Source organism: Hermetia illucens, chromosome 2 (genome assembly GCF_905115235.1).
Source record: "Hermetia illucens chromosome 2, iHerIll2.2.curated.20191125, whole genome shotgun sequence".
Taxonomy (NCBI): Eukaryota; Metazoa; Arthropoda; class Insecta; order Diptera; family Stratiomyidae; genus Hermetia; species Hermetia illucens.
Window position 1 is genome coordinate 116614922 of NC_051850.1, and position 18064 is coordinate 116632985.

General features: G+C 42.3%; 1 protein-coding gene across 1 annotated transcript; it reads left to right on the top strand.

Moving 5' to 3' along the window:
• Nucleotides 1-54: 54 nt before the first annotated feature.
• Nucleotides 55-17405, top strand: LOC119649544 (puromycin-sensitive aminopeptidase-like). The gene is made up of 6 exons (XM_038051735.1): nt 55-465; nt 7896-9554; nt 9611-9888; nt 16458-16677; nt 16737-16859; nt 17087-17405. The coding sequence occupies exons 1-6, from the start codon at nt 274-276 to the stop codon at nt 17306-17308; spliced, it is 2694 nt and encodes an 897-aa protein (XP_037907663.1). The 5' UTR covers nt 55-273; the 3' UTR covers nt 17309-17405.
• The last annotated feature ends 659 nt before the right edge of the window (nt 17406-18064 follow it).

The following is an 18064-nucleotide window of genomic DNA, read 5'->3' on the forward strand; positions in this document are numbered from 1 at the left end:
TTCCTTATGTGAGCAAGAGTAGTGCTCGCGCCAACAACAAAGGAGCTTTGAAACTATTAGAATTAGTGGTTTCGATTAAGATAAAACTTCTTATCAGTCTTGGAAGCATTTCAGTGCAGCCTTCTAGCATTGGAAGCGAACTGCAACCGCAACCCAAGCTTGCTAGAGGCTGACGTTGGAGCTTTCAGTCGTTGGGCTGCTTGCTGCTAGCGCTTACTTCTAGCCGCAGAGAGAATTCTTCGTTAGTTCGCTGAGTGTTTGCGGAGGTCTCCTATGCGAATCGCGTGTTCTAAATTATTTTGTGTCTATTCCAAGTGCCTTCGCCAAATAGTGTCCACCAACATGTCAAATTCCACCCAATTTTCCCGGCTACCAAGTAACGTTGTCCCGGTGCACTACGATCTTGAGATTAAGCCAAATCTAGAGAAGTTCACATTCGAGGGAAAAGTAGCCGTAAATCTTGAGGTGAGTGAAGGAGAGTTAGTAAACCCAGAAACGCTCCGAGAAGCTTTCGATGTTGGGAGCCGAACCAGCTGATTCATTTTTCCGCCAAAATTATTTGTTTATTTTGGTTATTTAGACAGAAAAGATGTAGATGAGAAGCACGCTGTCAAGTGTGGTGGTTGCTATTAGTATGGAACCTGACTAATTTTCAAAAGAAATGCTCAATTGAAAAGTCTAAATGGTAATTTGGTAGCTACAGACCCCACGTAGTTGCGGATTAGTATCACTCAACAATAATTAAATATTTCTACAGAATTCAGAATGAAATCAAGTTAAACCGGTGACTGTAATTACTTGGAGAGTGAACAACTTGTCAGATTCATCTTTCTAGTCTACATATACATTTTGCTATTAATGTGCGCATCGCTTTATAAACAAGATACCCAATATGTTTAAAATTGCATAATTGAGCCGTTTATTTTGAAAATGGCATGCCACTTTTTCAAAAAACTCAAGTTGATGATAACATTCCTATAAAATTTAAGGGTATCTTTTCATAAAAAAAAAAATCGGATTTAATATGTTATTTATATTTGAAATTGATTATTTTCCGAGTTGTCACAATCTCGGCAGATGCCGGATTTTACCTAATGCTAGCACTAAGTGTCAAGCAATTAGGCTCGGGCGATCCTACCTACTTAAAAACTAAAGGGGCGCTGGTGGTGGTGGCCAGTGGTAGGTTGATGGGAGAATTCGTCGAAAACTCCCCGCAACATCGAGCACGTATGCAGAATGGTATACTTCTGCATGCTTTGAACCAGACTGTGCGAAAGTCCCAGAACATCAAGGGAAGCCGTGAGGGATTGAGGTACAATAACTGTAGCTGACAATATTGCACCGATCGTGGAAAAATTGCGAGAGAGGCGTCTTCGATGATATGGTCACGCAATTCGTGCTAACCAGAAATCACTTGCCAAGATTGGTCTGAACCTCGAAGTCGACGGTAAACGAGCAAAAGGCGGGCCAAAACAACGATGGCTTGATACAATGGAAGGGGATTTAAAAGCCTCGAGATTGCACCCAGATCAGGCATTCGATAGAGATAAATGACGAAACCGATCACGACGAGCCGACCCCGCTTGTGAACGGAACAAAGGCCGAAGAAAAAGAAGAAGAAAACGTGTAGCTGGGAACTACAACCACCCGCTCGAAATGTCATATTTCTTTGATTTCCCGAGCCAGTGGCTCATAGTTCACCTTCTTCTCCACGTATTTCCGTTCTATGTTGCTGTTATAGGGAATAGCAACTTCAATTATATACGCGGAGCGACCCGTCTTGTCAACTAACAGTACGTCAGGCTTGTTATGCGATATGTGGCGCTCAGTTGGAACCTGCCGGGCCCAATAGATGCTGTAAGCAAAACTATCAAGTCCTGCATGCGGCTCATATCGGTAAACCAGACATGTTCCCGTGATCAGCCTGCTTGTATGCAAGATTTTGATGGATAACCTTATGCCTGGATAAGTACATCAAGTGTGTCACTTCACACTTAGCACGTAGGCCATATTTTATTGTAAAACCATGCCTTCTAGCTTCATTCAGTAGCCATGCAAGGGGGTTAAGTACCAAGCAAAACCAAAGGGGATTCAACGAATCCCCCTAGAAGATGCCCCTCCATATACGGATGGGCTCTGAGGTATTAGTACCCTCAGATGTATGCACTGGTAAGGTGCTATGCCACCCTTCCATGACTGTCGCCAAAAAACTTTATTAGTTGCGGATCAATGCGATACAGATGTAGGACATCGATTAGCCAGGTATGCGGGACGCTATCAAAACCCTTGGCTTAATCGATATATATATTATAATCGATAACTGAAGGGGGTTCTTTGGCCTCTAGTTGCTTGTCTTACAACTACCGAGTCGATAATGAGTTGCTCTTTACAACCCCTTGACCCAACTCGGCAGTTCTGCTCCTCGGACAGAATGTTATTGGTCTCGATCGAGGTGCACTTTGACCCTTCCACTAAAAATGGACGGTATGATTTGTAGGAAGTTGGGAGGCAAGTAATCGGTCTTGTGTCTGCAGGATCCTGCACCTTGTCCTTCTTAGGGATAAGGTAGGTAATCCCGGCATTCGGCCAACCGACTGTGTACGCTGGTAAATTTCTTATATCAGAAATTCTGCACCCAATCCAGACCTGGGCCCCTCCAGTTTCTCAAACTGTTTATGCCTCGTCGAAATTCTTCTTTGGTAACAGCCGAGATCCAATCTCATCATCGGTTTGAGATAGAATTCTCGGAGTTGCTGGAGATGCATAGAGCCTGAGAATACCTGGTCTATGCAAAGGTTCCATATCCGAGAATTCTATACACGCTATTTGGAATTCGTCCCGATCCTCAGCGGAAACCTCAGCTGGACGGTGGAGAAGAGTACTTCGGCGAGTACTGAAATTGTTGCCTGCAATGCGGCGTGGAGTTGTTGATGCCACCGCCTCTGCCCCTATCAACTTCCGGTCACCAGTTTCCCTGATGACCTCAAGTCGAATACGCTCCCTGATGGTGGCCGGGATTGTGTCGTTGCAAGTAATAAAGCGGTACTTGTCTGCAACTCACTGCATAGTCACGTGTGCAATTTCCGGGAAACGCTCGACGAATCTCTGGTGCAACAAGGGCCGATAAGATGTTGTACCCGCCCCTGCCGTTATGTCGTAGTAGGAGCGGATGATGAAGAGGTTCAATTCCTCAGTGCACTTCATCCGCTGCCTACGCGAACTTGCTGAAGTGTCGCCACAGATTGTGGCGAAACAGGTGCAGGACCACTTGTGAGGAATCAAAGCGGGGGATACATCCTTCCTCTGTTCTCTCTTGCCGTTCGTTGTCGACAGCCTGACCTCAACGCTAGTCCATAACTACCGCGCTAGTTTGCCGACCGCGGAATTTGCTACCCGTGACACTCGTATGTGACGCATGGTCAATTTGTTAAAGTAATAGAGGTTACTTTCCATTTGAGCCCTTGTAATCTCTACTTCTCTTGTTCTTCTGCTAGATCTCATTTTGAGAGCGCTTGCATTTGAAGGTGGTAGATTTCCTTCTTTTGATTATTCAGATATTCGTTCTTGTATTCCTCGGCGATCCTTTTCGCTATATGAATTTGGAAATACAGAAAAGAATTTTTAGCTATTCAGTACAAAAGGAAAGCCGTGCACACAAAGGTCCCCACAACGGAAAACACAAAACTTTGAATATCTGAAGCGTCTCGCTTCCGGTTTCTTAACTTGTTTTTGAACTATCTCCAAAGATAGCTGTCGACTAGTATTATTCAGAAGGCTCTGCAAATTTATCTGGGCTGATATTTCCACTGACTAAGTCGCTTTTGTTGTTCTGTCTTAAAAAATAAGGATCTCTTGGTATAAGCGCCCATTGTTTGATTTTTGGCTTACGTATGTAAATAGTAGTTTTGTAGGCTTTTGCAGTAGCAGCCAGCCTATGAATTTCCTACAATTTCTTTTAGACATGGCGAACCATCTCACTGTCCTGAATTTTAGAAGCTGATGCGTGCAACGACGACGAACACACGTATTGAGGAAGATATGGAGCTTCCAGTGACAGTGGCGATCGCTTTTGTAGGTAGGTCAACTTAATTTGGAGTTGAGATTGTATACTGTTGTACTGTGCTTGATTGCATGATTCAGGAGACGAATTTGCTTTAATTGCTTTAATGTCCGCGTATTATCCTCGCTTATCATTTCACCCATGATAGGCCGAATATTTCCAAAATACCTTAGAACGCTCGCTGCAGGTGCTGCAACTTAACCAGCGCAGAAATAAATGCAATCTTGCTGGTAGTTCAACAATGTTCTTCGGTGGCTTGCGCCTGCAGTCTGCACAGAAGGAAAGGCTTCTTACTACTAGACGGAACCTGGATCAATGGCTGAATCTGCCGATCGATTCTCTGTACCCCTGCAACTACCAGCAGTCGCAGGCGCACGACAATCAAACAAGGTTTTTTTCAAGGATTTGAGGTAACGTACTTTGTACTATCCTCCGCAAAACAAAAATCAAAATGCATCCAATGTCGTTAGAAACAAGATGATCGGATCGAGTAACAAGCCCCCCGGTCCTGCCGAGAAATGGGCAAAAGTTCTTTATGCATGGACGGCGTTAGGACGTAAGTCAATTAGTCGGAGGAAATCAAATATATGAGAGAAGCTGAATATTGGCACCCTCACAGGAAAGACAGAGGAATTCGCAAGAGCTCTTCGGAAAATACGCATTAATGTCGATGCTCTACAAGAAACCCGATGGTCTGGTACCAAAAGATGCGACATAGAATGCGAACGCGGTAAAAATGGCTATAAACTTTTCTCTTTTGGTAGCCCACACACTCAATACGGTGTTGGTATTGCAATCTCAGAGAGTTTCGGTGATGCCATTAAAAAAGTCTAACGATTTGATGATCGGCTGATGAAGCTCACCATTATATCTTCACCCCATACAGGTCGACCTGGTGCCGAGAAAGATGCATTCTGGCAACTTCTCGATCAAAAGACTTATAACGTGCCTGCTGATGAGTATATTACCATTACCGGCGACCTTAATGGTCATGTGGATGAAAACGCTGACGGTTTTCTAAGGGGTGCCATGGGGGAAAGGGGCCTATAATGGGAACAGTAAAACGTAAATCGACTAAATTCTCATAAGACGCCGACATTTTACCACCGTCATTGATTGCAAAGCTGTTCCCTGTGAGATCGTCGCACCTCAACATCGGCCGTTGCGTGAGGAACGCACTGGATTAAATGGTGGCGATTTCGTGAGAAGAAAGAAGAAATCATCTCACTTACGCGATTACCAACCATTACGAATGTAGAAGAATCGTGGAACCAAATGAAAGACACGATACACAAAGCGGTACATCAGTCGAGATACTTGGCTTTGGAATGACGATGTTGAAGTGAAGGTCCGTGAAAAGAAACGCCTCTACCACAAATTTCTCGAGGATAAAATTCTCGCCAATTGGCAAATTTATAAGAATGCCAACCGGGAAGCAAAGAAAGCGATCGCTGTCACCCGAGCGGACCATTATAAAAATCTTTACCATAAACTGGACACTCGGGATGGCGAGAGAACACCATCTGTTGGCAAGAAAGTACCACAGTTCCCATATGGACAAAGAAAGGTAGTCCAGTAGCATGATCAAATTACCATCCGTTCGTGTTACTTTCCCATACCATGAAGATTTTTGAACGCATTTTAGACAACCGTATTCGCGAAATCGTTGAAATAACCGTGAATCAAGCCGGATTTGTCAATAGCTGCGGAACCACCAGAAGAACTAGTGCACTGGGTTCAATTGCTCTACCACGATCCAAAAAGTTAAGTTTGAAGTGCGGCGGGTGTATCAAAACCACTTCGTGTCTCTGTTAGGGTTCATCAAGGAAGCGCCCTCTCACCACTCATTTTTGTTCTCGTTATGGAAATCGTCGCACGAGATATCCAACGTCCAGTGCCCTATACACTGCTTTATGCAGATGATGTTTTCCACTTGCAACTTGTCCAAAAATGGAATGATGGCCTAATGAAACACGCTCTCAGATTGAATTTAAATAAAAGTGAATTTTTGACGACCGATCCCCATGAAATAAGCATAACCATTGTCATTGGCAGTGACCTGCCCAGAACTGAGCGATTTAAATATCTCGGGTTAATGCTATCAGCCTATGGAGAACTGCGTTATGAAATTGCATCACGCATAAACGCAACATGGAAGAAGAGACGTTCCACAATTGGTGTTCTTTGTGATCGTCGTATCAACGAACGTCTGAAATCTTAAATTGACTGCAATGTCGTCCATTCTGTCGCTCTCTATGGTCCTGAGTGTTGGCCGACTGTAAAAAACGTATTGCGGTAATGGAGACGAAGATGGCGTTGGACTAGTGACGTGACATGTTTTGATCACATCCGAAATAAGGATATCCGCGATCGATATGGAATTGCACCAATCGTGGAAAAACTGCGAGAAAGGCGTCTTCGATGGTTACGCATTTCGTGCTAAAGAGAATTCACTTGCCAAGATTGGTTTGGTCGGCCGAAATAGCGGTGACTTGATAAGCTGAATGCAGATTTAAGAGTCTCGCCATTGCATCCTGATTAGTCATTTGATAAGATAAAATGGCGAAACCGATCACGACGGGCCGACCCGGTTTGTGAACGGAACAAAGGCTGAAGGAAAAGAAGAAGAAAGAGCGTCCTAAATAAAGTGCCGATGACGATATGATTACATGTTCGTTGTTGGCCAGTCAAAATATAACTGACCTTATGGCTGGCTGCTTAAGCAAGTTGAAACCAATGACGAGACAGTGAAACATGAAGAAATTTATAGACCTTTCGCGGAGTACGGTTACCAAGACTATGTTTCTCTAACAGACACCCGACCGAGGTGTTGTCACAATTTTTCTTGGGTTTCAAATTACCTACCACAATCACAATATGACCGTCAGGAAGTTTCTCTTGAACATCCCTGACCACGCGGTAGGTACTTAATGTAAGCTTTTTACTAAAGAGGAGAGTATGTCTTCTTCGTTTTTTTCCGTAAGGGAATCTGGTAAGACCTGTAAAATTCTCGGCTACGCAGCGACTTGATTGCTCAAAATCCGGGAGCAATTCGAAATCTGTGACTTCTTAGAGAGTCAATGTCCGTAATATAGTTGTGAACTACTACTGACTACCCCACCAGGTTTTCTGGCTTACCTGAGTATGAAAGTACAATCTCGCCAGACGGAGACAGAATTCCACCACCTTACTTCGCTTAGATCCTCGGTACTGTTGTCGGCGAGCGTGCACTCACACTAGGAACAAGTCAGAAATCTTTTTTGGTAGCTTCACTTTGGAACCGTCGGCTCATCCCCTATTCGAGGCGCTGTCGGCACTTTTTAGCAAGATAGTTTCGAAATATCAAGGTTACTAGTCCACTAATTTCCGTCCCTTTTGTCCCGATTTTCGACAACCAGGGAATTCTTTGTGTGAATTATGAATTGTGCTGGCCCATTTATTATTTTCGTATTTATGTCCTATGTAAAAATAAGCAAGGAGTAATCAGAAAATTTATATAGTATCTATGAAGAAATAGTGAGTATATCATCTTTGTTCTTAATGAAGAACGAATGAACTTTTCACTGAATTGTATGTGTATCTAATGCCTGCAGGCTAATGGAAAGGTATAGCTGAGAGATTGTATAAACGTATTTAAGGATGCTACGTCTTCCTGTTTTCAACTACCTACGCTGATTAGATGTAAGACTCTGCTGGAATGAAATTCACTCATTCATTCAAATTGGTTGTTGAAAAACAGCTTCCCCGCGGGGAAGGTTAGACGTTGCTTTCAGAATGTTTTATTCCATTTGTATTTCAAAGTGTTAAAATTCCTTCTGTTTCCGTCTATTTTCAGATCAAAGACACTACACAGAAAATCATCCTGCACTCCTTAGATCTGGCAATTACCAAAATAACATTCAAGGAAAGTAGTGGCGGGATTCTAAATTTAGAGGATTTCCAGCTGAATGTCGATGACGAGACGTTAACTTTGAACTTGCCTAATGCTCTGACAGCACCTTCGGAGGGTAAGGCATCGGGTACTCTTCAAATGGAATTTACCGGCGAAATCAACAACACGATGAAAGGATTCTACCGGAGCAAGTACTTCACTTCTTCCGGGGAGGAACGATACGCTGCAGTAACGCAATTCTGTCCAACAGATGCAAGGAGATGTTTTCCTTGTTGGGACGAGCCCGCCCTGAAGGCTACCTTTGATGTTACTCTGATTGTTCCGGAAAATAGAACGGCGCTTTCAAACATGCCCGTGAAAAATGAAAGTGAATTGGGCGATGGAATGAGGAAAGTCGAGTACGAAACAACTCCCATTATGTCAACATATTTGCTAGCATTCGTGGTAGGCGAGTATGATTATGTGGAGGGTAAATCCGAGGATGGCGTTGCTGTTCGTGTATACACGCCGTTGGGGAAAAAGGAGCAAGGGAACTTTGCCTTAGAAGTGACCACGAAAGCACTGCCTTTCTATAAAGATTACTTTAAAATCGCTTATCCTCTCCCTAAGATCGACTTGATTGCTCTGGCGGATTGCGCAGCAGGCGCTATGGAGAACTGGGGCTTAGTAACATATAGGGAGACGCGACTCCTGGTTGATTCGGAAAATACAGCATTACTGAATAAGCAGTCTATTGCATTAACCGTTAGCCATGAACTAGCGCATCAGTGGTTTGGAAATTTGGTTACCATGGAATGGTGGACTGATATTTGGCTGAATGAAGGATACGCGACTTTCATGGAATTCTTCTGTGTTGATCACATATTCCCGGATAATAATATCTGGGCTCAATTCTCAACAGATGTTTACACTTGCGCCCTGGAGTTGGATTGCCTGCAAAATTCCCATCCCATTGAAATTCCCATAAACCACCCCGATGAGCTCAATGAAATTTTCGATACAATTAGTTACAAAAAAGGAGCTAGTATTATTCGAATGCTATATAATTATATTGGAGACGAATACTTCCGGAAAGGGATGAATTTGTACCTCACACGTTTCATGTATAAGAATGCCAGCACAAAAGATTTATGGACAGCTTTAGGGGAGGTGAGTGAAAAGCCGATTTTAGATGTAATGTCCACTTGGACGAAGCATATGGGATATCCAGTGGTCACAGTAGATATGGAGCAAGATGGGGTCAAGCGATTTCTCAATTTAACACAGTCGAAATTTTCCGTTGGAACAACTTTATCTGATAAGGATAATACTTATTGGCTCATTCCACTAATGGTAGCCAATGAAGGAGATACAAAAGTCGCCGAAAGGAAGTACTTAATGGATAATAAGTCTATGGAAATATTCATTGACAATGTTCCTGAAAATGCTTGGATCAAGTTGAATTCAGGAAGTGTCAGTTATTTTCGAACTAAATACAGTGAGGACATGCTAAAAGCGTTCATCCCTACGATAAAGGATCAAACACTCCCACCTTCGGATCGTCTTAGTCTTCTCGATGATTTGTTTGCGATGTCGTTTGCAGGGAAAACATCTGCTGTCCAGGTAAACTTTTTTCACTAGAGTGTCAGAATGTTCCAATTGTGGCTTTTTCTCCACAGGTCCTCGATTTCATCAATGCTTACAAAAATGAGACGAATTTTACAGTTTGGTCTTCCATTTGTGATTGTTTGGGAAAATTCCAGCTGCTATTCGCCCACACAGATATTATTGAGCATTTGAATGAGTTTGCCATTCACTTGTTCACGCCGATTTCTGAAAAGCTTGGTTGGATTCGAAAAGATGGTGAGAGCCAAATGGATACGTTCCTGCGAGGCCTTCTGTTGAGTAGATTGGTGTCATTCAACTGTCGGAAAACTTTAGAGGAAGGAAAAAGAAGGTGTGTATAAATGCCAATTGTTGTGGGATAAAAGTGATATTTCAGTGTGGACATAAGGACATTGTTAAATCAGGGATATTAATACAACTTTGTATCCCATGAGGTTCAGGGTATTCCATGATAGTTCTTGAATTTTCCGTTCCGTAGAATAAAAGACTGTGTTTTTATAGGAAGGGCAAGCGAGAGTGTTTTTGATTTCCATGGGTTTTTTCCTCGTACTTGCCGTAGACTTTTAGGCGTTTGGTGTGGATGGTCTACTGAGGCTATTAACTTTCATGGCTCCATCGTGAGTACCCCGTTTTTGAGCCTTGTGTGTGTGGATGGCTTAGTGGTTGGAGCACTAACTTATCGCAGTGGAAGGTTATGGTGCAGATCTCAGTGTTGGGTGGGAGGTTTGTATTGTAAGTGGGGGGGGGGGGGGGGGGGGGGGGGTGGATATTCACCTGTGAAACTCGGTGCAAAACAAGGTAATAATCCCGGCTTAAACCATTCTGTCCGTCTTGATGCCTAGAATAAAGTGTTGTAATGATAATGGTTTGAATCGGGAAGTTACAATATGGGTTAATATCTGAACCTCCTAATCGGGAGCGAAAATATTATCGTTCTTGGGACTCTTCTATTTTATCAGAAGCTTACAATAGGGATACTTTTTACCCGTTTTGAAGCGTAAAGGCTGTTTTTAGATATTTTATGTACACACCTTTCCTCTTCTTTTGAGCTTTTCAAAATGTCACTTTTGCAATTATAAACCGAGTTTCTGTATTTGTGTATAAAGTCGAACGTGCATTAAATCTGCAGAGTTTCTAGCTTGCAAGTTTTCACTATGCATGTACGGGGATTTGACAAAAGTTCGGAAATTATAAATATAAAATATAATAAAATATATTTAGAAATAGAACAAATGGAAATTTTTATGTATTTTGATAAATGTTTATCAGTTAATGTTTTTTTACGATATTTTTGTTGATTTCGTTGCATCTCTTGAACCTGTAGATCACCTTTCAAAACATTCCTTGAAATCGTCTTTTTGAAGCTTCTGAATTTCTACTTTGATTGCGTTTATAAACTGCTTATTATAACTAAACACGCTTCCTGTCAATTTTTTTTATTTTTCGATGTAAGCAAAAAGCACACGTTGCTAGATCAGGGGAGTATGGAGTGTACGAATTTTTTCGATGCCTGCGAGCATAATAAAGTTGTTAGTTTTCTTCAGCAATATGAACTGGCACATCGTCGTGCTGTGGAAAGTGGCTGCAAAGCTTTTTTTTAACGTTTTGTGTAAGCCTTAAACCTTATTAAAATTGAATCACTGTCTGTTTGCATGTTTGTCTGTCACACGCACTTTTCTCCAAAACGGTTAAACCGATCCGAACGAAATTTGGTGGACATATGAACTATGAAATCCCACGCATGGAGTGAGTGACATAACATTATTTTATGCAGACGGGGGCTCCTTATACCTGCAAAGGCGGGCTGTAATTTTTTTTTCACCGTAGTCATGTGGAGTATCGAATGAAAGGTCTGGGTTAGTACTGATATAAGCTTATATGAAATCTAGGCCACAAAATATGTTTCATTCTGATATCCGCTCAAACAAATTTACTAATAGTATCATATATTATCAACTTTTAGAAATTTTCCCGAAAACCCTCCTTAAGTTCATCCTGGAAGTGCAAAATGTACGGTTATAAATAATAACATTACGCAAGAAAGTTATCATCACCATCATCAACGGCGCAACAACCGGTATCCGGTCTAGGCCTGCCTTAATAAGGAACTCATACATCCCGGTTTGGCGTCGAGGTCCACCAATTCGATATCCATAAAAGCTGTCCGACGTCCTGACCTACGCTATGGTTCCATCTCAAGCAGAGTCTGCCTCGTCTCCTTTTTCTACCATAGATATTGCCCTCATAGACTTTCCGGGCTGGATCATCCTCATCCATACGGATTAAGTGATCCGCCTACCATAACTTATTGAGTCGGATTTTATCCACAACCGGACGGTCATGGTATCGCTCATAGATTTCGTCGTTATGTAGGCTACGGACTCGTCCATACTCATGTAGGGGGCCAAAAATTCTTTGGAGGATTCTGTCTCCGAGGAATACATGAGGACTGGCAAGATCATTGTCTTGTACAGTAAGAGCTTTGACCCTATGGTGAGACGTTTCGAGCGGAACAGTTTTTGTAAGCTGAAATTGGCTCTTTTGGCTGCCAACAACCGTGCGCAGATTTCATCATCGTAGCTGTTATCGGTTGCGATTTTCGACTCTAGATAAGAGAAATTATCAACGGTCTCAAAGTTGTAGTCTCCTATCTTTATTCTTCCCGTTTGACCAGTGCGGTTTGATGTTGTTGGTTGGTTAGTTTTCGGTGCTGACGTTGTCACCATATATTTTGTCTTGCCTTCATTGATGTGCAGCCCAAGATCTCGCGCCGCCTGCTCGATCTGGATGAAGGTAGTTTGTACGTCTCGGGTCGTTCTTCCTATGATGTCGATATCGTCAGCATTGGCCACTAGTTGGGTGAACTTAAAGAGGCTCGTACCTCTTGCATTTACCTCAGCATAACGGATCACTTCCTCGAGGGCCAGGGCATCCCCTTGTCGTAGACCATTTTTGATGTCGAATGGTTTTGAGAGTGACTCTGCTGCTATTATCTGGCCTCGCAGATTGGTTAGGGTCAGCCTAGCCAGTCTTATCAATTTCGTCGGGATACCGAATTCTCTCGTGGCCGTGTAATCGATGAAGAGATGGTGCAACTGATGTCCAGATTCCAACAGTTTTCCCGTCGTTTACCGTAGAGAGAAAGCTTGATATGTTGCTGATTTGCCTGGAGTGAAGCCTCTTTGGTATGGGCCAAGGATGTGCTGGGCGTATGGGGCTATCCGGCCTAGCAAGATAGTGGAGAATATCTCATAGATGGTACTCAGCAACGTGATACCTCTATAATTGCTGCACTGTGTGATATTTCCCTTTTTATGCATGAGACAGATAATGGCAGTCATCAGGCATTGATTCGCTGTCCCATACCTTAAGCACAAGTTGATGAACCACTTAGTGTAATTGGTCGCCTCCATATTTAACCAATTCGGCTGTAATTCCATCGGTTCCTGGCGACTTATAATTTTTAAACCGATGAATTGCACGGACTGTTTCTTCTGTACTTGGTGGTAGCAGTATTTGTCCGTCATCTTCAATTGCTGGGACCTCTAACTCGCTGATGTTCTGGTTATTTAGTAGTTCACCAAAATACCTAACCCATCGCGACAATATTCCCATTTTGCCGGAAAACAGAATTCCTTGACACAGGCTGTTAAGATCACCAAGTATGATTTTGATATCATATCTGGGACAGGCTTCGCGGGTTCGTTCTACTGCCTCTTAGAAGATATCCTTCTCCGACTCTGCAGTCCCCTTTGTAGGGGCGTGAACGTTAATGAGGCTTATATTTCTAAATTTGCCTCACAAGCACAAAGTGCATAGCCGTTCGCTTATGTTTTCAAAGCCGATAACAGCAGGTTTAATTTTTTGGCTGACTAAGTAACCTACTCCGAGCACATGGTTTACTGGATATAATATATGGTGTAGTGACTGTCCTCCAGCAAACCGGTCACTGTCCAACGCATCTCCTGTGACACTGTTATATCAACCTTATATTGGGACAGGGTATCGGCTAGTTGTTTGGCAGCTTCATCTCTGTACAGGGAACGCATTTTCGATGAGAAAATGCGCAAATCGTTATTTCTTTATCGTTGCCGGGTTCGTCGTTGTATAATCCGTCCAGTCCGAGGCTCCTGTTATGGCTTCGTAACTTCGGTTTTCCATGTAGGGTTGTCAGCCCTACCCAACCCCCAACCTGGAGGACCAGTTGGTACAATTTGTCCCGTTTTTAGGCGCGGGAGACTCGCCTTCATCTTTCTCCGTCTGCAGCTTTTCGTTAAGAAAGAGCTCCCAGCGGTCACCACGTGGAGGTGGAGATAGGGTTTGGTAGTGTAGCTATTGGTGTTGGTTCAGCAGGCGTTTCCTAGGTTTTATGCCCCATCGTGGGTTCCACGTTTCGCCCTGGTACCTGTACTACCCTTTGACCACCAATCTAACAAAGTTATAGAAAGTCAAAATTGTGCATTTTACGCGAACTTATCGCATTCTAAACCGTGTATGTCATCATAATCATATAAAGTGAACTTATATGAACGTGGGAGTTCGAGTTGGCATCCATGCATATATCAAGGAATATTTTGAATTGAGAGTGGGGAAACGTGAATAGGGAACATAATGTAACGTGGGATGTTTGCAACTTCGACACGAAGTACACATTCGTCTGCACATACGATGAACCTGTTGGTCGGTAAGTTAATTTTTGCTACTTTTTCATAATCAGAAATACTACAATAGCGTGTTAAAGAAACTATTATTTAGGCTTCAGTTTACATATTCATATAACATTCAAAATACCGCATTACAGAATCCGCCTAACGTTTAAAAGGTTTTGGGTTAAAAGCTGATTTTCCTATGTTCAAGGGGTAGAATCAAATCTACCCCTCATTGTGAAATGTATACGGGAAAATAATTTGCTTCATAACAGGAGAAAAACGTCTCATAAGGATGTTGGAAAGATATGAATTCAGTCAAAACTTTCTGCTGGTGATATCATGAGACGGAGCAGTAAGCGGCAGTTTTAAGGTTAGTGTTTCTAGCAAGATGAGACTTTACTGAAGCAAAACGCATCCATTTATATCCAAGTCCATACGAAGGTAGAACATAGAATGGTCTAAGTGGGATCAAAAATGGAGCTCAAGCAGGAAACGCAAGAAAAGAATTTGTTGTTCTTGGTGATTTTCAATCCTCCGATTTAATTCCGTGTCTATACAGATGAAGCCAGGACCGCAGTAGCTACACCCACAGGATGAAAATATTTGATATTGTTTTATGGATTTTTTATGGTAGCGTAACAAGTCCACTATGCACCATCGTTCTCGCTTCGATGAAATGCACTTTTGCCCTTCTGAGGACTTCCCGAGAAACCTACACTCCTCCCCTATTGGGAAAGTGATCACACTAGGAAGGTGGGTTTCATAACATGACAATGCATTCGTCGCCCTTTCTTAAAGTAAAACCTATCCATTGCCACTTGCACCCTCTAATCAACACATCTACAGGCGCCTGGCCCGTACACTGGCTTAGCCCTCGCCTGGAATTTTTTCAAGTCAAAATATACCGATGGCATTGCAGAGATAGGTGTTAGCGAAGGCTTGGAGCCTTCGAGTGACAGTGGTGGTCACATTCCTTGTGCTGCTCCCATGTAACAGCACAGAGAAAATATTGTGGCGAAACAATCTTTACTTGATGTTAGCATTGAGGTATCTCCATTTCAGAATTTTAGACAAAACAGCGAAGGTGGATATAGCACTGTTAATGTATCGGGCGACATTAGGGTCAGTTGGTCCCGTCGGCAGGAACAGTGCTACCAAGCTGGAATGATGATCTGTTTTTTAATGCAGATGAGAAATGCGTAGTGACCTGTTACACTGAAAGCATTGGTTTTGTTGGTGTTTATCTTCAGTGCAATTCTATTTACCTCTCTTACCGAATCCAAACCATTTAACTAAGGCCAAGAATTGGCGAAATAGCAAACATATGTCATTAGCGTAGTTAATGTGTCTGAGGGAAGATTGAATAACCCTCTGAATTCCTCCTCGTCCTCCGGATGAGACACCATGGCGAAAGTCACCGATAACACGAAGAAATAGTATCGGATGTAGAATGCAATCTTATTGGATTCTGTTTTGAACTTCGAATTCTTCTGAAATTTCGCCTTAATGCAACACGTGGCATTTTGCATCATCGTTGCTACTCTGATAATAACTTTTAGTTTCTCGGCAATACTTCTCCGGCGATTGACGATGTCGAAAGTAGGTGAAGCTGATATATTACCCACTCTCCTCCAAATGATCCGTACGACGTTCACATCAGTGCAGGAGGATCCAGAGCACGATCTAGCCCATTTTTCGGCAATAATTCTAGTTATTATCTTCGCAACGGCACGCAAATATCCATCTAATTGACGCACTCAAGACGAGTACCCTTCTTCGGAATGTTGACCAATAATCCCTGTTTCCACTCACTGGAGCTCTGCAGAGACAGCACGAGCTACGAAGAACAGTTCCGCGAGGAGACCATCAAGCCCAAAGGCCTCTATAATGTATTGATGGCTGGTCAGTTGAGACACAACTGGGACGGGAAACCTTTTTGGTCACCTTTTATGACAAGTAGAAAATACTTTGTGTAAATTGCACAAACCATAACTCACAAAAGAGTCACTACCTCATCGGAACACCGGCTTCCCGTTTTAATAGAAATTCAATTGGTTCGGAAGGGGTTGGCTAATTTTCTCTTTCGATCCCTTTTCTAAGTTGTTTTTACATGTTTTAATGAAAACTGGATTTACGTATATAAAGAGGACTTTTTGCCACTAAATCCGCAATTTTTCAAATGTCCAGAAGTAAAAAATTACACACAACACAAATCACCTACGGTTTATGAAGAAATATCTTTTTCCCATAGATTTGATCAGCATGTCAACGGTACTACCTTGCTTCCAGCCGACTTGCGCTCGATATGTTATAAATCAGCTATGAAACTAGGAGACGAGAAAACATTCAACAATTTCGTGGAAATGTATACTACGTCTGAATTAAATGAGGAAAAGGACAGGATAGCACAAGCCCTGGGATCCAGCAAAAATATTAATATCCTTCGTAAAGTGATTGATTTTGCACTATCTGTAAGTGTACTGAATGGGGGTGCTCTGAAAAAAGTCGTTAACTTCTATTCCGTATCCAGGAGAAAGTTCGAAATCAGGATTCAGTATATGTTTTGGTCGCCGTAGCTGTGAATCCCGTGGGGAGAGACCTAGTGTGGGATTACTTCAAGAGCAACCACGAATTATTCATGGAAAGATATACGGTAGGTTTGAGCATTCACATTGATTTACAGACAAGAAGAAAAGCCCTGGAGATAAGAAAAACATCTCCAAGGCAATGTGTTTACTTCTAATCTACTCGAGTGTAGGGAAAATAAATGTCACATCTCAAGGATCATCCTCAACAATGAAATTGAAAGAAGGATTTTTTGTCTTCAATCTTCTTATTGTTCAATGCTGTAAACCTATTTTTTTCTTCTGTTTCTTTCAGAGTTCGTTCCTGAAAACGCGGCTTGCGAAGTTCATAACTGAAAATTTCACGACCGAAGAACGAGCCGAAGAAGTGAAAATGTTTTTCAAAGAGCATCCTTTCGCCGGAACCGAAAGAACTGTGTCCCAGTCTGTTGAAACCATTCAATTGAACAGTGCTTGGCTGCAGAGGGATTTGGAACCTATTCGGAATTATTTCCAGAAGAACAGGGAAAACAAGTAGAATACATACATACCATATGTTGAAATGTTGCAGAAGGAAAATGCTCTTAAATTCTTTTTTCCCCATAATAAAAGAGAGCTGCTGACATTCTCTTAAACTTGGTGTTTTCCCTTGAAATACGTTTCGCTCCTTGTTCGCGTTTTCAGTTCCTAATTCTCAACATTACACTATCTTATTTGTCCGAATGCTACCCTTTGATGAAAACAGGACATTGACAGACAGGGAAGGTGGTAACATTTTGTATTTGTGAGGGCTTTTCACGATTATATCTTTTTGTAATTTATCACAAATTGCGTAACTTAGCAATGATTTATTGACCGGCTTTGGTAAAAAGCGATGATGTGATCTCAAGAAGATTTATCAAGTTTTCCGGAAAGACATGTTCAAAATTTAGTGGCGATCTGCGTTAGGCCGTTTTCCATTATATGTTCGAGTATACTAGCGGTTGGACTTTGATGTGCAGCTATTCGATTTTCTCGTTGCGAGATGGTAGCTTTACGTAAGGCTTTGCCGATTCTCGACTGTATGTAATCAATCAATTAGGAATTGATATGTCAGAAAGTCAGGCACCTTTTTGGATTTTTATTGGCTTCAGTGAGTTAAAGGATATGACTCCGGGGAAAGGAAGGATATGCGTTGAGTACTATTAGACAGTTCTTCGCTCCTAGATTTAGAGCAAAGACTATTGGTAACTGGAAATATGAGAACCGACGACTTTTTTAAGTCCCTTTAAGATTTGGCTATAGGTTCAATAAG